At 46.6% G+C, this 21,735-nt stretch overlaps 1 protein-coding gene across 1 annotated transcript in view; it reads right to left on the reverse strand.

Moving 5' to 3' along the window:
- OTUD5 (OTU domain containing 5) overlaps positions 1-21,735 on the reverse strand; it is a 42,250-nt gene that overhangs the window by 20,370 nt on the left and 145 nt on the right. The window contains exons 2-3 of the mRNA XM_006876668.1: positions 21,255-21,730; positions 7,113-7,206 (exon numbers count right to left, since the gene is read on the reverse strand). Coding sequence (XP_006876730.1) covers positions 7,113-7,206; positions 21,255-21,730 — 570 coding nt within the window. The remainder of the gene's footprint in view (positions 1-7,112; positions 7,207-21,254; positions 21,731-21,735) is intronic.

Genomic DNA, 21,735 nt, shown 5'->3' on the forward strand with positions numbered 1-21,735 from the left:
CAACACTCGCGGAAGTAGCAGTCAAGAGATCAGACGACGTATTGCACTGGGCAAATCTGCTGCACAGGAACTTTTTAAAGTGTTGAAGAGTAGAGATGTCAGCTTGAGGACTAGGGTGCGCCTGACCCAGGCCATTGTGTATGAGCCAAACCCATTAGACGGCACTTAATACTAACTCTTCACTCCAGCCAGAGGTCAGCATGACCTTTACCCCCAACACCCTACTTCTTTCCTTTCTTTGATCATACAGAGACACAAGAATAGGAATGCCTAAGTATGCACACATATACAGCCAAATAACCCACAAAAGAGAACTCTCTTAGTCAAAGAGTAGATGTCCTTGCCATCAGCCAGGAGAGCTGAGGCTGGACAAGATGTGAGGCCAGACACACTGAGGAACTCCTCTTCCTCCTTCCTAGTCTTTTCCAGGGAAGGTTGGGAGGGGGGAGGTGGATAACCAAAAGCACTTGGCCTCAACATCCTCTGCTGCCTGGGGGGAAGTGTGTGTGTGGGGGGGGTGGGGAGGGTAACCAAAAGCTCTAATAGACCAGCCTCAACATCCTCTGCTGTCTGGGGCAACACATGCTGCCTCTGTAAACCTTCCTCTTCAAAGCCCTTAACATGTAATCAGTATTTTACCCAATAGCCATGTGAAGAAGTAAGATAGAAGAATGCAGACTCACTTTATAGAGGAGTTTAGGTACAGGGCTCTACCATTACTGGTACCTGGGAACTGCCTGCCCCCCACCCCCCACCAGGTTGCTATATGCTTGTCTGTTAAAAGAGTTACAGTAAGTTCAGCTAAGGACAGAAAAGGAAGCTTCATGTCTGCAGGAAACCTACAAACAAACCACACATAGTGTTGCAGGGTGAGGCAGGGACCTGGTCTGTCCCCCACTTCCTTCCCAGGCCAATGGGAACTATGGCTCCACTGAGTAGATAACTCAGGAAAAGGCCTCACCTGCTGCTAAGTAGCTGTGGCTATGAACTGGCTCATGGCCCCAACTTTCACACCCTCAGTAAGAGTTGGCTGGGGGACAGTAGAACTCAGCACCCTTGGCAGCCTGGTCTCTGAGATGTTGAACTCTTGTGCTCAAGGATTTGCACAGCAGAGATGGAAAACTGAAGGAAGCAGGGCAGAGAAGGGCCAAAGGAGCAGGAAATAGCCCAAGGAAATCTTCTCCTGTGTGGCCTGGTTCAACCTCAAACACCTATGGTTCCACTAGTGACTGTGTGAGTTAGATAAGGTCCTGGCTTTCTAAAGAGGCCTGTTTCTCCATTTATAAAACAGTCAAAATTGATCTAAGATCCATTCCTCCCAATACTGATGGTTCATGTTCAAAGACCAAAAGGACCAGAAGACTGGGTCTGGCTAATGTTTCTGGGTCTCATCACTACAAATTGCATACTCTCTTATGGCTCATGCACACACACACACATCTATGCCCTCCATTTTGTCCACAAAGACTGGGATCAGAGCCAAAAGTTTCTGCTGAGTCAAAGTCACATGGGAAGGAGGGAGGGAGAAACACAGACTCACGTTTCCAAGAGTTTATCTGAGACTAGCAGGGCCTGGCTAGGGGTATGGTGGACCACAGGGTACCTCTGGGACTTGGTTTCTACCTCTACTCCACCCAAGACTTCACTGATGTTGATGAGTCCCCAATGGAGGGTGGAGGAGGTGGGAGAGAACTGGAACAAGCAATGGATGTTGGTTCACACTGGAGACACTCAGAGCTCAGATGCAAAACAGAAGACAGTAAGTCACCTGCCTCAGGATTCCCAACAGTAGGGTGCCACGTCTCCTAGATGGAGGAGGTAAGGCCTAGAGAAGTCAAACAATATAGCCAAGGTCACCCAGTCAGTTGAAGGCCAAGAAGTTCGGGCTCATTGATAGAATGTGTCCTTTGGACACTCCTAGGTTTCCATGCCAGCTCTGCCACTAATGACCCTGAGATCATTTCCCTTTAATGAGTCTCAATCGTCTCACTTTTCTCAATGAGATAATCATTAGATTCCAATATTGTAGGTGAACCTTAAGCATCAAGCTGATTGCCTAGCACACAGTTGTTGTTGCTGTTGTTAAGTGCCGTCGAGTCGGTTCTAACTCATAGCGACCCTGTGTAGATTTTCTGAGGAGTGACTGGTAGGCTTGAACTGCCAGTGCCACACACAGTAGGGGTCAAAAAACAACAGCCTGTCCTCTACGTCTACACTTTCCTCAGTTACGTGCTCTTTCTGGTATTTAATGCATGGCAGGAAGTTAGAGACTCCTAGGGTTCTCACTAGAGTCTAAACTGACTACTACCAGTCCCTGTCCAGACTAGGTTGGAAGCAGGGGTGGCAGAAATCCTAAAGACGAAGTCCCCTTGCCAGGTACATGTATTGTACACTCAGCAGCAGGGAAACCTCCAGATGAGGCCTACAGGCCCAAGGGCCACATACTTCTGGGGAGAGGCCATGGGGCTTCTGAGGTTTTACAGAGAAAAGGTAAGGGCAGCCCAGTCAGGGGAAATGTGGTAGCCATAGCGCTGATAGAGAAAGGCCTTCAATCTGCCCCATCAGCTCTCTTCCTGTAAGCCTGGGTCTCTAACATTAAATGAGGTGGGGGGGGGGGGGCGTTGAGGGAAATAGCTATATAGAGAAAGATACACACACATATGGGTTACTGGACAAGCCAGGCTTCACTAGCTCTAAAGTCTGCCTCAAAGATGGTCTAAGATCCAAATGCCCAGTTACCTTCTCTAAGAAACAAGGGTGGAGCCCACTTGACACAAGCCCACCAGCAGCCCAGGGACTCAGCACAAGGCCAGGCACATAAAAGGCTCCACCTAATCTTTCTTTAAGGAGCTCTGTTAGCGTAGTGGTTACGAATCGGGCTGCTATCCTCAGGGTCAGCAGTTCGAAACTACCAGCTGTTCCGTGGGAGAAAGATGAGGCTTTCTGCTCCCATAAAGATTTACAGCCTCAGAAACCCTGTACAGGGTCACTATGAGTTGGAACCGACTCCACGGCACATAATAACAACAACAACCTTTCTTTGCCTTCCTTCTGTCCAAGATGTCCCTAAAGCTAACAACTTCTCAAAGAAACATCCCAGAAAAAAAACAAACTTGAGCTAGAGGGGAAAGAGTATTAGAGTTCCTCTCAGTCCAACAGAGCCCATTGCCTGAACCTTCTGCCCATTCAACAAATCCATGTGTGACCCCCATTCTGTGAAAGAAGCCCTGGTGGCACAGTGGTTAAGCACTCAGCTGCTAACCAAAAGGTTGGGAATTTGAACCTACCAGCCACTTAATGAGAAAAAAAGATGTGGTAGTCCACTTCCACAGAGATTCCACCCTGGTAAACTCTATAGGGCAATTCTGCTCTTACGTTCTATGGAGTCCTGGTGTGGGGCTGCAGACAAGCACTTGATCACAAGATCGGCTTGAACCAAAAGGTCAGTGGTTCAAACTCACCAGCCACTCCTCAGAAACCCTATATATACAGGGTCACTGAGTTGGCATTGACTCGTCAGCACTTAACAACAACAATAACAACTCAGTTCTACAGGATCATTATGAGTCAGAGATCAACTTGAAGGCAATGGGTATCATTCCGTGAGGATCTTCTTTGTGTCAGGCACTAAGGGGATTTACCAAAGTAATTTCATGTAATCCTTACAATACTAAAGTCTTTTATCTCCAGATGAGAAAACAGATTCAGTAAGGAAAAACTACTTGCCCAAGGTCACCCCAAGAATCAGTGGCATAGCCAGGAATGGAGCCCGAGTTGGTTCAGTCCACCAGTAGGTAATGGGTGGTACCCACAGACTGAGAGAATAGCAGATCCATAAGGGACTCAAGGAGTCTTTCAAAAGCAACACTTCACAGATGAGAAAGCAGAGGTGGAGGGTCACACAGAAGTTGTAAGTCAGGTGGGGTCTTAATAGCTTCTGAGCAGCTGTCTAAGGTACAACTATGGATTTTTTCCTGTCCAGAGACAAAAAAAGTAAAGAAAATCAAAGACACACAGAAACAATTAGTCCAGTGGATTATTCAACCATGTGAACATCAGTCTCCATCACCCTGAGATCAAAAGAACTAGCTTCTTCAGCTATTACTACCAACTGCTCTGAAAAGGATCACATTAGAAAATCCTAGACAGAGTAAGAGAAAAATGTGGAACTCAAACTCATTAAAAAAAAAAAAAGACCAGGCTTACTGGTCACACAGAGACTGGTCAAATCCCTGAGATGATGGGCCTTGGTCACCCTTCAGGTTTGGAAATGAACTCACCCCTATGGCTCAATTTTCAGCCAAACAATAGACAAGTTTGTAAGAAGAACAATAACACAAGGAGGTGAGCACACCTTAGAATAATCAAAGGACAAAGGTCAAAAGGGATAGAGAAGAAGGAGAAATGGAAACATAAGGAGGAAGTGGAGTTAGTGATGTTACATTGTAGGGATTACAATCAATGAAACGAAACAAAATGTATATGAATTATTGAATGAAAAACTGACCTGCTATGTAAACCCTCATCTAAATCACAACAGAAGACAGGTCTTTCGATTCCCAGCTCAAAGCTGCTATCAAGGCACTTTTCCTTGGCAGATATCAGAGATCCAAAGGGAGGTTTACGTCATAGTTCCAGCTTTCTCTGTTCACAGTATTGGACCTCACAACTCTTTTAGGTCACAAATTCAGAGCCAAAGGGGTCTGAAAGACCTAGCTTAGACTGGGTGTTGTTGCCGTTAAGTGCCCTGGAGTCAGTTTGACTCATGGCGATCCTGTATAGGGTTTCCAAGGAGCCACTGGTGAATTTGAACCACCGACCTTGCAGTCCAGTGCTTTATTCCACAGTGCCACACTAGGACTGGGTATTAGATGGTGTTAAAGCCATCCATTAGGATATTTCTGCTATAGCAGGACTAGATAACTATGACAGAATTTGCTACTGGAAAAGGGGGTGGTGGGTGCTGCTCTAGCAAATACCTAAGATATGCTGTGGGATAAAGCACTAGACCACAAGGTCGGAGGTTCTAACTCACCAGCCATACCTAGGAAACCCTATACAGGGTCGCAATGAGTCGAACCTGACTCGACAGTACTTAATAACAATAATCATCAAAGTCTAGATTGCTTGGAGAAATTATTGGTGGAATTTTGGTGTCCAAATGAAATAAGGACAATTCTAACACCAGAGACAGTGCAATGGCAGAGAAATGGTAGCAGCAGAACTAAGAGACAGGCATAAGATCATGCAGAAACCAGTCCAGGAACAAGACAGCTGAGAGTCTTCAGGCCAATGCTATTGGTGGAGTGGGATACACTGGGTTAACAAGCTTTGTTAACACTTGCCAGAGCAAGGCAGTGGCCATGCCAGCTCAAGAGGTCAGTGGGGCAAGAGGTCAAGGAATCAGGAAGCAGAAGCCGAACAGATAAGGAGCATGAGAAGCAGAGCTGCCTCAGTCTTAAAGGCTAAGGTATGGCTACTATTTCTGCGATCTCAGGGTAGAATTATGGTCCCTGGGTTTCACAGTGGGTTCACCAACTAAGTTCTTGGGTGTGGAGCTGCTCATCACCAGTGTCATGGAGATAAAGACTGAGCCAGAGCCACTGCCCAAAGCTGAAGGGGTGAGGCTGCCATGCCCAAGGGACAGAAGAACAGGGCCTGCTGGGGCAAGAGAGTGATTCGCCATTCAGCTGGACTCACTTGTGCAGTGTTGCCATCCCAGTGGGCCTGGAAGGCAGAACTGAAGTCCAGGACCAACAGGCCTCCTCCCCAAATCTAGGTGAGCAAGACCATTTGCCTAGTTCATCTCAGAGACACAAAGGACTATTTGCAAGACTTGAGAGCTAATGTAAATTGTTCTGGGTATTCTTTCTTTCCCTCCAATTTCTCCAATTTGTAACAGATATGTCTATCTTGTTCCGCCATTATATTTTAGACGCAGATAACTTACTCTAAATAGCGGTTCAGAGACAAAGAAGAATTTTGCCCGAGGAAATTTTGGACTTGGAGTTGATTCAAAACTTTTAAGATGATGGATGGGGGTCACTGTGTTTTACATGAGGCAAGGATATGAATTTGGAGGAGGTAAAGAGTGGAATGCTATGGATTGAATTGTGTCCCCCATGAAATATGTATCAACTTGGCTAGGCCACAGATCTCAGTGGTTTGGCACTTACATAACAATGTAATCGTTTACGTAACAAAGTAATCATCCCCCATGATGTGTAATGTGATCAGCCAATCAGCTGTAAGGGGATTAGGGTGGGATGCAGCACCCATAATTCAGGTAACAGACCTGATCTGATGTAATGGGGCTTCCCTGGGGTGTGGCCTGCATCACCTTTTATCTTACAAGAGATAGAGAAACAAGCAAAGTGAGGGGAACCTACTACCACCAAGAAAAAAGATCTGGGAGCAAAACACATTCTGACCCAAGGGTCCCTGTACTGGGAAACTCCTAGCCCCACGGGAAGATTGATGACAAGGACCTTCATGAAAAGCCAATGAGAGAGAAAGCCTTTCCCTAAAGTTGGCACCCTGAATTTGAACTTCTAGCCTTCTAAATCCCAACTCTACAACTTACTAGTTGTTTGACTCTGAGCAAGTCACTCCCAATCTCTGAGCTACTTACTCCATGTGACAAATAGAAGAGCAACAGTCCCTACACTTATCTGGTTTGGAGAAAAATTTAGAGGGTTTCCTGTGGTACCTGACAGAGCAATCTGCCCACAAATCATATTTTTTCTTAATCACCATTACTGCTATTATTTTCACTCTAAAACCACATTGCCTCATATCTGACAGCTAGAGATCAGATACTAAATTTTAGGAATCCCTGATAGACCAGTTTTGGACTCCAGGGTCGCTATGAATCGGAACTAACTTAACAACAACAAAAGACCAGCTTTGGAAAAAATGCTTCAGCCATTGAGAAGCTTATGGAGCAATTCTATTCTGACATATATGGAGTCACCATGAACTGAATTCAACTCACTGGCAACTGGTTATAAGACCAGCTAACTCTACCAATCGCATCTCAGGGGCTACTCCTGACAACTGAGACACAGCTCAGGGGCAGCCCGAGGCCCTTGAGGGCTGAGGCAGAGACTCACCTACAGCCCGGAAGAGACAGGCGCCGTCCTCCTTCATTTGCTTGATGATGAAGCCCTTCTTGTCTCGCAGGGCCTTTTCAAACCAGTGCTCCTGCTGGAGGAAGAGGTGGGGAGGTCAGCAGCAAGGAGGACCTGTACCCCCTCCCAGCCAGGAGCCTGCCCTCGAGCTCCTGAAGGGACCCAACTGACTGATAAAAGCGTACACTCTCATTATTACTTAACCACTCCATACCTGTGGAGCAGGAGATAACTCCTTATTTTAGGGAATCAGTCTCAACTTACTCCCAGGGGAACCTCAGCTGGCCTGAGAGCAGAGGCCCTATCTGTAGCCACACTCCTCAGGCAGTCAGAGGCCCAAGACTAACAAGTGCCGGAGGGGAAAATCTGATTCTGCCTTAAGGAGCTTCCCTTCAGGACTCTATCGACTTGGGGTTGGGGAGATGTTGAAGAAGGAGTTATTGGCAAGCGCCTACAACCTGAGCCCCACATATACAGATAGCTAAGAAATTCCAAATGATGTTGTATTAAGGCAATAAGTATACAATGTATGATCCTATTTATGTTTAAACACATTTAACAGGTACGTATGCACAGAGGGTTAAGTTTTGAGCTGCTAAAGGGAAGGACTAAAGGTTCAAACCCACTCTGTGGGAGAAAGATGACGCAGCCTGCTTCTGTAAAGATTTATAGCTTCATAAACCCTATGGAACAGTTCTACTCTATCATATGTTGTTGTTGTTAAGTGCCTAAGTGCGTCGAGTCGATTTCAACCCATAGCGACCCTGTATAGGGTTTCCAGGGAGTAGCTGGTGAGCTTGAACCCCGACCTTGCAGTTGAAACAACTTTGTAGTCTGATGCATTAGCCCACAGCACCACACCAGGACTCTACCATATAGTATCACTGTAAGTCGGAATCAACTCAAAAGCTGTCGGTGGTCATGTGTATATTTACGTATGTGTATACTGTTGTTGTTAAGTACTGTAGAGTTGGTTCTGACCCTGGTGTGGCTGGTGATCTTGAACTGCCGACCTTGCAATCAAACTGACTTTGCAGTCTAGCACATTAACCCACAGCACCACACCAGGATTCCCATGTGTATAAAGGTTGTAAAATGCCATACAGTCAGTTCCAACCCATAGCGACCCTATATTGGGTTTCCTAGGTGCGGCTGGTGAGCTTGTACTGCCAATCTTGCGGTTCAGACTTTGCAGTCCAGTGTATTAACCCATATGTGTGTACATATGTTGTTGTTTTTAAGTGCCGTCGAGTCAGTTCCAACCCATAGCGACCCTGTACAGGGTTTCCTTCCGAGGCTATAAATTTTTACGAGAGTATAAAGTCTCAATTTTCTCCCACGGAGCGGCTGGTAGTTTCAAACTGCTGACCTTGAGGTTCGCAGCCCAATTTGTAACCACTACGCTACCAGAGCTCCTTTTGTGTACATATATGTATGTGTACACATATGTATATATACATATACATACACACACCTCCACACTAAATTGGGAAGGCTATACAGCAAAACATTACCCTAACTATAGGTATTACAGGTGATTTTACTCTACTGTCTTCTTTATAAAGGTATTCAATTCCTCATCCAAAATTCCAAAACCTCAAAAGCTCAGAAAAAATAAGACTTTATCTCATTTGGCATCATAGCCTGACCTGAATTAACAGGAATCTATCTATCCCCCTTGGGGGTGGATAGCCAAACATTTCAATGCAGAAATAATCAATTGCTTGATATGAGATACTACCTCAGACCCCATAAAAGTGTTACATAATACAGGGTCTATACTAGCTGCCTTTTCTAAATTCTGAAAATTTTTCTAAATTCCAAAGCCTACCTGGCCCCAAAGGTATGAGGTAAAAGAAGCTGTTCACATGTGTATTTTCAGACGTCTTAAAAAAAAAAAAAAAAAGAAGACTTGACCATGAAACATATTTGAAACATATTTTCCGTTTCAAAACAAAACAAAAGGAACAGATCTTTCCCAGGACCTTAGCGCCCTCTGCTGGCCAACAAAAGTAGCCACCCTGATCCTGCATCAGGGCTGGAAACAACAGGATCTCAAGCCTGCTCCTTGGGGACACCACCCTGCCCAGGAATTTATAGGATCCAGGTTAATGCTGGAGTACTGGCCTGGCATTGTAGTATAAGCACTGGACCACAGATAGGTCTGAATCACAAGGTCGGCGGTTCAAACTCACCAGCTGCTCCTCAACTGACTCGACAGTACTTACCAACAATAACAAGATAATGCTGAGGTAACAGAGGGACCAACCACCTCTGCATGGCTAGTCCCCTATTCCTGGGCAAAGCTGGAAGCACAAACTTTGTAGATTGAGAATTTGGGGTTCCAGTCCCAACTCTGCCACTTGCTTACTAGATGATTTCAGGTAAGCAGTCTATCTAATCTCTCCAAGCCTCAATCACACAGGGATATATGGCCGGCTTGACAGAGCTGTCAAGAAGTTCAGTGGAGTCTCAGGACCCGAAGAGACTTTGTAAACAACACATTATGCACTCACTTAGGTGGACACCAGTAACAGAAGGCAAGAGACTATCACAGACAGAGATAATGTACAACTGTGAGACCCTCAGAAAGTTTTGGGTAACTGGCTTGACAAGAAAGGATGAAGAGTGTGTGACAAGGGAATATCCAACTAGCCCTATACTTCAGGAGGGTGTAGCCCGACTTACTAAAAATGACAAAGGCATTTGGCATCCCTTTAATAGGCTTCCAGGACTCCTGGTGTGGCACTGTAGGATCAGCACTAGGCTGCGATCCACAGGGTTAGCAGCTCAAACCCACTAAGTGAAAATCGACTCGACAGCATTTATCAACAACCACCTGCTCCAAGGAAACCCTATATAGGGTCACTATGAGTCGGACCCAACTCCACGGCACGCAATCACCACCACCACAGGCAGCACCAAAGACTCTTGTTTGTGTTCCACATTCCAGAGATCCAGGTGCCCCTTCTTCCCAAGAGTCTGTGAACTAGCACACTGCAGTCAGCTGCCAGCAAGTCAATCACCAACCCCTTCAGGATCAGCCCTATCTCTTGGCACTATGAGGCCTGCTATAGTTAAATTTCCAAGCCCACTTTAGATGGCCTTCCCCAGGCTGTAGGGGTCTCCGTAGGGAGGTTTCCAACTATGACTATAGCCTGGGACATAAGGAAAAGTCCTGAAAAACAAAAGCAGGGGGTGGGGGACACAGCAGCAACCTCCTGCCCCCAGGTGTGGGAGGCAAGGAGCTAGCTAGAGTGGGTAAAGGGAAAAACCAAAGAGAGCAGCTACTGAGTCAGACCCTGGGGTGGGCAAAGAGGACAGAGAAAGGAATTAGACTAGGTTTCTACCCTCAAGTTTACAAACTGATTGGGCAGTTGCAAGGAAATAGCAATGACCACACATAGTGTGGGCAGGGTTTCAAAAGAGGTGAACTCAGGGGTGCTAGGAAACCTGATCCAGATATTAGGGCTGGTACCAGGTGCCACCTAAGCAAAGGATTAAAATCCCCAAGAGCTCAAGAAATGCTGATTAATTGGATGAGAAATGAAGTCACTTCTGTCACAAAGCCCCAGGGATAACTTGGACCCAATAAGAAGTTCAGTCAGGTTAAAATCCTGGATAAGGCTAGGCAGGTAAGCAAGGGAGGAAGAAAGATGAGCTCATATTAGCTGAATGCCTGTCCCATGCCAGGTGACAGACGCAAAGGGTGACCTCATTTAATTGTCCTTACCACAGCTCCAGGTGGCAGGAAGCATTATCCTCATTTTACAACAGCAGAAAGAAGCTTGGGCTTGGGTACCAGCAAAGCTTGGTCTAGAGTCAGTCGAGTGAGGGTCCTATTAGCTGGAGACCTGGTAGACCTGGTAACCCATCTTGGGTAAAGTTTACTGTATCCTTAAAAATCAAAGGAGGGATGGAAGCAGAGACGATGACGTGGAGAGAAGGAGTGGCCAGTGACTCTGGACTCGGGGAGGGAGAGGGGCTGTGTGCTGGTGGGGGGGGGGTACCAGGCATGTGGGGCGTACCCTTTGGTTGGTTGATGATGCATGCAGGGGATTGTAATCATTGTAATGAAATGAAATATATGATACGACAGGATGCATGTAAAGATAATGTTCTCCCATGTAAACTAACACATAATTCACAATAAAAACTTTAAAAAAAAAGGAAGGGAGGCCAGAGTACAGTCCTTGCACAAGTAAGACTTGGGTCCTGGAGCCACCAAATTGGACCTAGATTTGGAAGCCAGACTCCTAGCTACAGCAGCAGCATGAAGAGCTTGGGTTCTAGTTGAAATCACTACTCTCTCATACTTGAGGGAAGTAAAAACAGGAAAACTCCAGAAAGGGTTCAGGGAGTCCCCAGGAGCTCCTAACCCAGCCTCCCACTTCCCCTAGCTGGACAGGTGACTCCTAACAGAAGCCTCCAAGAAAGGCGCTGACTTGGGAATTGTTCAGGAAAATGGTCCAGGAAGGGAGGAATGGTCCAGCAACAGACAAGTTTAAGTACATCAATGTCTGGCCTGAAAAAGTCTAGTCCTGACCCTGAACCTTGCAAGCTGAGCCTGTGGACTATCCTCCATCTCTGAGCCTCCACAAAGGGGCAAGGGAAAGCTCCTTAACCCCAGGGGATTCCAGAAACTGAGGTTAGACCCTGCAACATCCCAGATAAAGTCAGAGCAGTCTATGGGACCCAGCAGAGTTAAGCTGCACTAGCATTGGCGCTGTGGGCTAATGCGTCAGACTGCCAAGTTTGAACTGCAAGGTCGGTGGTTCAGGCTCACCAGCTGCTCCTTGGAAACCTTATACAGGGTCGCTATGGATTTGAATTGATTCAACGGCACTTCACAACAACAACAAGTGTTGGCAAATGGAGACCTGGTAGTGTTGTGGATTACAAACTGGGCTGCTAATCAAAAAGTCAGCAGTTTGAATCTACCTCAGTAGAGTAAGTTGTTGTTAAGTGCTGTCAAGTCGATTCCGACCCATAGTAACCCTATATAGGTTTTCCAAGGAGCAGCTGGTGAACTTGTACCACCAACCTTGCAGTTCAAATGACTCTGCAGTCTTATGCATTAGCCCACAGCACCACACCAGGGCTCTCAGCAGAGTATGTTGTTGTTGTTATGTGCCGTCGAGTTGATTCCGACCCATAGCGACCCTATACAGGGTTTACAAGGAGCTGCTGGTGAGCTTGAACCACCGACCTTGCAGTTCAAATGACTATGCATTCTGGTGCATTAGCCCACAGCACCACACCAGGACTTAGACATGGTGTATTATGTAACATCCTCAGGAGAAAGATAAGGCTTTCTGCTCCCATAAAGATTTACAGTCTCAGAAACCCTATGCAGGGTCGCTATGAGTTGGAATCAACTCCACAGCACACAACCACCAACCTACCAGTGTTGGCAAAGAATATTGAAAAGTACCAGGACTTCTACAAGAATTTACTAATCTGTCTTGGAAGAAGTACAGCCAGAATGCTCCTTAGAAGTGAGGATGATTATGGCGAGAGACTTCATGTTTCATACTTTGTGCATGTTATCAGGAGGGACCAACTCCTGGATAAAGACATCATGCTTGACAAAGTGGATGGTCAATGAAAAAGAGGAAGACTCCCAACAAACTCGGGCTCTGATTGAAATTCCTTCTCTCTCCCCCTTGGGGAAAGAGAAACCAGGGAGGTCATAGTTCTAGGCTCCAAAAAACAAGGTTCAGGGAGTCCCCAGGAGCTCCTAAACCAGCCTCTACACTCCCCAAGCTGCACAGGTGACTCCTAACACTAGCCTCTAAGAAAGGGAGTTAGGGATTAACACAGTGGTGGCAACAATGTATTCAAATGTACCAACTGTGAGGATATCGCACAGGATTAGGCAGTATTTCATTCCTGCTGTGCATAGGGTTGCTATAAATCAGAATTGACTGGACAGCACACATAACAAGTTACTAGCCATATGATGAACTACTCTGAGTCAGTTTCCCAATCTGTGACTTGTGGATATCAAGTCTCCCAATAATAGGGATATTGTCCAGACTCAAATACTGCAAGGCTTTGTCCATAAGTGAACACCTGAGTTCCTTCCTCTCCCAGGAACGGAACAAGAAATAGGTTGAATAATGAATGACCTCTCCGAAATATCAGGTCATGAGTCAGAACCGATTTGATGGCACTTAACAACAATCCCTGGATGGAGTCTGATATGGTGCTGTAGCATAAGCATTACACTGCTAACCAGAAGGTTGGCGGTTCAAACTCACCAGTCACTCCTCGGAAACCCTATCTATACAGGGTCACTATGGGTCTAAACTGACTCTGGTGCTTAACAAAAACAATAATCGCTGGAAGCTGTAAATGCTAGTGTAAAAGGAAAAAGGGGTATTTTCAGATGTGATCAAATTAAATAGTTGAAGTCAGACTATTCTTCTGGATTACCTGAGTGGGTCTTAAATGCAAGCGTCATTATAAGAAAGGCACAGGGAGAACGCATACAGACAAAAGGAAGATACACACACAGAGATAAAGTGATGTGAAGACAGAGGCAAGGAATGGAGTAAGGCAGTCACAAACCAAGAAATACTGGCAGTCACCAGAAGCTAGAAGAAGCACAAAAGAGATTCTGCTCTAGAGCTTCTGGAGGGGCATCCTAACTTCAGCCCAGTGAAACTGACTCGGGATTTATGGCTTCTAGAACACTGAGAGAACAAATGCTGTTTTAAGCCACTTGGTTTGTAGTAATTTATCACAGCAACAATAGAAAGCTAATACAACCCCCTTGTAGCACTTAGAGGAGCCCTGATGGTGCTGCAGGATACGCACTGGACTGTTAACTGCAAGGTTGGCAATTCAAATCCACCAGTCACTCTGGGGGAGAAACATGAGGCTTTCTGCTCCTGTAAAGATTGGCAGTCTCAAGAGGATGTCTGTACATGGGTATATATACTTGCTGCAAACATACCTACGAATGTGGTAGCACATGTTGTTGTGAAGTGCTGTCAACTTGGTTCCGAGAAGCAGCTGGTAGATTTTAAGCACTGGCCATGCAGTCCAGTGCTTATTTCTACAGCACCATACCAGGGCTCCTGGTGGAGTACACAGGAGGGAAAACTATGAAAATTCCTTAGACATTATCAAACACCTTGAGGCAATGAGTTGCTGGGCCTGGGGGCTCAGGACTATGGTCTTGGTCAATTGGCATAAAGTCTGCAAAGATAATGTTCTACATACTACTTTGGTCAGTAGAGCCTGGGATCATAAAAGCTCAATAAGCCTGGGATCACAAAAGGTCATGAGTGTCCATCCAAGGTACAACTACTGGTCTTATTGTGTGTGGAGGAGAGAAGAGTGATAAAAACCAAAGATGCTTGGAATCAATTAGCCCAATGGACTAATGGAACACGTGAATATCAGTCTCCACAACTCTGAGACCAGAATAACTAACTAGATGGTAGCCGGCTACCAGTGACCACTGCTCTGAAAGGTATCACATTAGAAGGATAGAGTGGGACAAAATTCAAAATTATATTTAAAAAAAGACCAGGCTTACTAGTCAGAAAGAGACCTTCGACCACTATTCAGGTCTGGTACGGAACTCACTCTGTGGCCCAATTTTCAACCAAGCAGTAGGTAGGTGCAGAGGGAGGATAACACTAGTAAGGTATGCTCACAATGGAATGGTCAACCATTCAAGATCAAAAGGCTAACATTTAACTAAGGACAAAGTTCGAGTTGGAAATGAGAGTGGAATGGAAAGAAGAACCATAGTGAGAAAGTGGAATTAACCTGTTACATGGAGATAGCAATCTTTGAAATGAAACAAAGTATATGACTTGTTGAATGAAAAACTGATGATCTGCTCTGTAAAGCTTTACTCAATTCACCAAAAAAAGTTTCAGAAAAATATTTAGGTCTCAGAAACCCTGTATCGATTCATTGGCAGTGGGTTGAGTTTGTTTTTATTTTTGTAAAAATGACTAGTGTCTACAGTATCAGGCCTTGTAGCTATGAAGCAACATGCCATGCCTCCCTCCTACAGGATCTATCTTCCTAAGCCGCAGTAAGAAGGGTAGAATTTAGGCACTGGGGGCTTCAAATCCCTCTTGCCAGTCTGGGAAGTTGCTGATCCTGCCTATGGATGAATGAGTTATCAGTGAATGGGAGAGGGGGCAGGGGAAAGTGGTGGCAGCAATGGCAGCTTATGTACAGATGTCTTTCAATAGCCCGTGGCCAAGAGGTGCTTAGTATTCGGAGCCTCACAGCTCTGTCCCAGCAATCCTGGTGCCAAGACCACTCCTCTTCCCCTAACACTGATTGGGTTCCACAGGCCAAACACAGACAACCCATTCAATAAGAAACACAGACGCACTGCTCTCTGCAGACCAATCCAAATCCTCCAGAGTAGAAGAAAAGGGAGAGAAAGGCGAGGCCCCAAACCTATTGCTGGGCTACTGAGGGGAGAGGGATTAAAATCCTAAGGTCCTATTATCCAACAAGAAAAAGAAATGAAGTACTGACACATGTTAAAACACGAATGCACCTTGAAAACATGCTAAGTAAGTGAAGTCAAGTCACTAAGGACCACATATTGTATGACTTCATTTATGTAAAGTGTCCAGAATAGACTAATCAATCGAGATGGAAACTAGATTAGCGATTTTCAGGGGCTGGGAGGGTGTCAAAGGATTGGAGGAGGATGGTTATAATGGGTGTGGGATTTCTTCTGGGGTAATGAAAATGTTCTAAAATTGACTGTGGTGATGGATATACAATTGTATAGTATGTGAATTATATCACAATTAAGCTGTTAAAATAATTTTTTTTTTAAACTCAAGGACCTCATGCTTTTTATCAAAGATTCTAAAGAATTCTTGTAAAGAGAGGGAAAAATGCAGAACATTTAAAATTCTCATGGAATCCAGTCTTTCTTGTTGCTAAGTGCAGTTGAGTAGTGACCCTGTATAGGGTTTCTGAGGAGCTTGAACCACTGACTTTGCAGTTCAAACGGCTTTGCAGTCTGGCGCATTAACCACACCAGGACTAACCACAGAAACTATTGCCCTGAGATAATCTTTAAACCTTAAACCAAAAATATCCCCTGAATGAAGTTTTCCTTAAACAATAGTCCAATTTAATCCACAAAGAACATCTGCCTGGAACATTATAGTCCTTAAAAGAGATCAAATTGACAATGCAGCTAGAAAAGTTAGAGAAGAAACACAGGGGGGCATTGAGTTCACGTTAATAGTGGAGGAATAATTCGGAACAGGATGAGAAATAGTTGCACAACTTGAAGAATGTAATCAATGTCACTGAATTATACATGTAAAAAATGTTGGACTGGTGGGCTGCTGTGTATATTCTGAACAACAACAAAAAATAAATTAAAAAACCTTAACAAATGCAAGGACCTATAGCTCAGCCAGGGAAGAGAAGGCTGAATGCTACTTAAAACCTCACAGCACAGCCACTAAAAAAGTAGCATATCCTAAAAGTCAAGGTATGTTTCACTTACAACTTTTGCAGGAAGTTAAACAGATTAGAACTTGCTTCAATCACTAGAACAGTAAGTCTAACCTCCCTCCCCACAGCTATCCATGGTATGGACAGAGAAACTGAGGTCCAGAAAAGGGAACTGCCCAAGACCACACAAAAGGTTAGTATAGAAATAGGACTCAAAACCCAGGTAGCCTTGGCAGAGATACTGCTATACTACTCTTCCTTCCCACCAGTTAGCTCCCTAATTCCAGGAGCGGTAAGAAGAGTCCAAGGAATCCTGCATATTTCTAGATGCCAGGATTCTGATATAGGTCTCCGATATCAGAGATGGGTTATGAAGGGTAGGCAAAAGCTCCTAGGATGAGTCAAGATGATCCTGAGGCAAACTGCTCATTCTGGGGGGGGAGGGGGCAAGGGAAAGGACCAGCCAAGGTCCAAAATAGCCCTGCACTCAACAGCCCCTGGGCATGGGTGGACTTTTGCATAAAAGGCAGCTCAAAGAGGAGAAGTAATTTGCGTAAAGCCATAAAGCCGCTAAGCAGGAATCGCTGGGGTCTGAACTCAGGCCTACCCAGTTACATAGTCCAAACTCTCCATACACAACCCTACTTCCACACCATCCAACAGGCCCTGAAAGGCAATCCCACAAGCTAATTGACACATTTAATTTAGCACAGCTGGCCACAAAAACCACTGCCCACCAACTCTTGAGTCTTACACATTCATCCTGCCTATTGAGACTGGACAGAGAGGAAGACCCTCAAGATACCCACCAATCTCTCATGTTCAAATCCAGAGAGTTTTGGAGTGAGTTCCCTAAAATCTCAAAGCCAAGTGATACCTCACCAGCCCCTGATCTGACCAATGAGGAAACTGAGGCCCAGAGAGCAGAAGTACAACCTATTCTGGTTCACCCAACAAAGTCCCAAGAGACAGGAGTTAGAAACCAGGCATTTTGGTTACAGTGACAGGTCCAGCTTCTTCAACCAATGGCCCACCTCAGCATACGTGCCCCTTTCAAAGAGCTCTGTGGAGTACCCAAGCTCAGGATGCTTACAAGCCATCCTTTCCACATGGTAGGCTCTCACACTGGGAAAGAAAAGCCCTAAAATCACTACTTCCCCAGCACCTCAACCCCAGGGTACTAAAAGGGCTCCTAAAAGGAGTCCTGGTATGACACACAGTCCTGGTATAAGAACAGCCACTCCCTCGAGAAACCCTATACAGGGTCGCTACAGTCGAAACCAACTCCACAGCACTTAACAACAATAAAGGCAGTAGGGGTACATTCACACAGCACTGGGACAAACAGGAAACCTGAATACCAACAGAGTAGGTTCACCACCCCAGCTTCCACTCAACAATTCCCCTTCACCAAGGGATCTAATTGGACTCAGATGCCTGTTTAGGACCAAGATTGGGGCAACAAATAATCTCCCTTCTTCCCATCCCCAGAAGGTCCCCAGTTAGGCCAGATGAGGCAGGAAGAGAATATTCTTCCTCTTTTTACCCCAAGAAGTGGGAGGACAGGAAGTCACGCCCTTGTCAATGGGAAAGGAAAGTTTCAGGAGTCCATAGTTCTTATGGAGAAAAATGTAAAGTCGAGAACCAACTCAGGGGATGCTAGGGAGTTAATGTTGTTAAGGAGTGTTGAGTTAGTTCTGACTCATAGCAACCCTGTATAGTTTCCAAGGAGCAGTTGGTGAGTTTGAACCACTGACCCTGTGGTTCACACCGACCTTGTGGACCAGTATTTATCCTACAGCGCCACAGTATGGAGGTGTTTTTCTAGTCACCATGATCTTCTTCCTCTCTATGCCTGGGTCCTGAAGTGTGTCACTCCCTATTTCGTTTGGGGAGAAAGAGTAAATATCTTCTGGTCTTGATTCTGGATTCACATTAATGTTCTTGTCATAATTAGTTAATAATAAGTAGGAAGGGAACAAGAACAGGGCTCAAGACAAGGCCCTGGCCCCTGAAAAGTACAGAAAGATTTACCTGAGCCAAAGGGGAGAGGAAAGAAATGTGGATAGAGAATTTCCCTAGAGTAGGGATGTCCCTGTCTCTGGGAAGAAAAAAGCTCATTGAAAAAAGTAGTTTGGAATGTGTAGACTATGTCAGGGACAGACAAAGAATATCTCCTAATTTCTAAGGGAAGATATTAGGCTTGAGGATACTCAGAGTAGAGGATTCTAATGATCCTGAAGCTGCACTCAGGTCCTTCTGTCCAATGGAGTAGGCTTCAGGTCACACTGAGGAGGACCTCGAGTCACTCTCCCTGGTGAAAAAACATCACCAAGTAGGCAGGTGTTCACACTCAAAGAAAACTCAGGTCCCTGCCCTTAAGGCAGAGGATCTCTTGTCCCTGAGGGGAAATCCAAGTCCCTGGGAAGAGGCTCAACTCTTTTTCTCAGAATTGGGCCCTATCCATGTCCCCAAGGTGAATGGGGACATGGATAGGGCCCTAGGACTCATCTCACAAATGGGGTGGGGGTGTCTTAGGTCCAAGTCCCCAAGGCAGGAAATTTTATGTCCCTAAAAAGTCCCAATTACTGAAGTGAAGTGACATGCTCAGGTCTCAGGTCTCAAGGTGGGGGAGGTGTCTCATTCATTTGAGGGGAAATTCATACCCTTGGTAAGAGACTCAGGCCCTCCTTAAGGACCATGCCCAAGAGGAGGGTGTCAGAGTTCAGTTCTGGTGGCAGGAATCCTCCTATTCCTGAGGGTTACGTCAAGTTCCTTGAAGGGGACGCTCAGACCTCATCTCTAGAGACACACTCATCACTAGGGTAGATATGGTCTGCTTCTGAGGGAAAGCTCAAGTTTTGGTGGAGTGGGGTCTCAAGACTCTGGCCTTAAAAGAGGGGGACTTAGGACCCTGAAGATCAATGGGGCTCAGAAACCATCCCTGGGACTTCATTCTGCTCATGTTGCCTAAGGAGTGGTTTCAAGCTGGAGTTCCAAAGGCAGGGGGTCTTCTGTCCCTTGGGGGAGGACATTTCAGATTCCTAATGGGGGAAAGGGCGATAGTGGTGGTTGTGTGCTGTTGTGTCAGTTTTGGCTAATAGTGAGTGACCCCATAAAGGATTTGAGGCTGTAAACCTGCATGGGAGCAGAAAGCCTCAAGTTTCTCCTGAAGAGAGAATCAAACTGCTGACCCTGCAGTTAGCAGCCCAACTTGTAACCCACTACACTACTAGGGCTCCCTTGGGCGGGAGGTGTAAGGGCTATATCCCTATGGTGTGTGTTAGCTCCTTATTATTAGGGTAGAAGAATCTCAGATCACCATGCAGACACCAATCCCTGAGGAGAAAGGTCCACCTGAAGACCTTTGCATAGGACCTCTGTTGGGGGACAGTAGGCACCTGAAGAGGCCCAGGCTTTGAAAGCCCAAGTCCATATGCAGGAACATCTTACACTCCAGTATTCAAAGCAATGAGTCTTATTTTCTTGAGGGAAAGCTTAGGCCCTTGGTGAGAGGCTGAGGAGAGGGGATGGGGGACCTATCCCTTAGAAGAAGCTTAAGCTCCTGCATAGGCTCAGACCTTTGTCCCCAAGGAAGGAGGTCTCAGACTACTGAGTGGAAGAACAGACCCTTGTCAGTCAGACAGAGGATGAGTCTCCTGTACCTGAGTGGTCTTTAGCCCCAGGGGGTAGGTTTTAGGCCTAGTCCTGAAGGAGAAAGAGAGCGTATCTCCCCGAGAAAAGGTCTCACAACCCTGGTAGAAAGCTCAGATGCCTCTCTCGAAAGGGGATGCTTACGTATGTGTCAGGCCTGTGGTTCTAGGAATCAGGCTTAGGACCTTAAAGTGGTCTCAAACGCCACTGCTTGACGAGCCCAGACTTCATTCCCCTGCAGAGAGTAACCTGTTCCATGCAGTGTCTCAGGACCCTGAAAGGGTTTCCATCCCTTGGAGATGCTCAGAATCCTCTTTAGATTCTGTGGGAAGGGGAATCGGAGCACTGGTGTCACAGTGCTCCTATTCCCCTGACTGCTAACTAAAGGTGAGTAGTTCGAACCCACCAGCTCCTCTATAAGAGAAAGATTTACAACCTTGGAAACCCTATGGGGCAGTTCTACTTTTGTAAAAGGTGTGGCGCTGTGGAGTAATGCAAAGTCAGTTTGAACCTCAAAGTCGGCGGTTCAAGCTCACCAGCCGCCCCTCAGAAACGCTATACATGGTCACTGGGGGTCGGAACCGACTCGCCGGCACTTAACAACAGAACAACAATAGAATGCTGAATGGGAATCCACTTGACAGCACTGGGCTAGGAAGGGGTGTCTCAGATTCCTGTGCCAAAGGAAAGGAGAACGCAAGTCTCCCAACACAGACCTAAATCCCCTTCTCCAGAGAGGTTCCATCCTACCTGTTTCTCCTGTGAAGGGAGGGGGATTCCTACCTATTGGCCCTACATGAGGAGGTCCCTGAGTGCAGAATTACAACTATGGGCCAGACCGCATCTTTAACGTCTCACACCTTACCTTGGACAACCTTCGAATCCAGAGGGAAGGGTAAGTTTCTCACCTCTTGCTGAGAAAGGTCAGTCAGGCCCCGAAAGACGAGTCCCTAGCCAGTCTGCGGACCCCTCCACCATACCATCCACCTCTTGCCTCTCAGCCCTTACCTGTTCAACGGTGGCAGGGTCCATGGCCTCGATCCGTGCTGCAGCTGCTTCATATTCATCCTCACTGTTGTAGCCCGCGCCGACCTCCTCACGCTCAGGACTACCTCCGCCAACCGCGCCAACCCCGGGGGCTTGACGCCTCCGCTTGCTGTGCCCCGGCCCAGAGCAGCAGCTGCCCACGCCCACAGCACCGCCCACGCCCACCACCACGCCCGCCGCGCCCACGCCCGCCGCTGCTGCTCCCAGTGCATCGCCGGGACCGCCGCCGGGACCTCCCGGGCCTCCACACGGAGGTGGAGAGGCCTGCTGTGGCCGGGGACCCGCCACAGCGCCGGGCGGCACTGCCAGTGCCCAGCGGTGAAGCGCGCTTGGTGGACCCGGTAACGGACCCTGAGGCGGTGGCGAGGCCCGGGGACGGGCCCCCACGACTCCGGAGTCACGATCACGGTCGCCGCCACCCACACCCGGACCGCCGCCACCC

The sequence above is a fragment of the Chrysochloris asiatica genome, unplaced genomic scaffold, assembly GCF_000296735.1.
Source record: "Chrysochloris asiatica unplaced genomic scaffold, ChrAsi1.0 scaffold00404, whole genome shotgun sequence".
Taxonomy (NCBI): Eukaryota; Metazoa; Chordata; class Mammalia; order Afrosoricida; family Chrysochloridae; genus Chrysochloris; species Chrysochloris asiatica.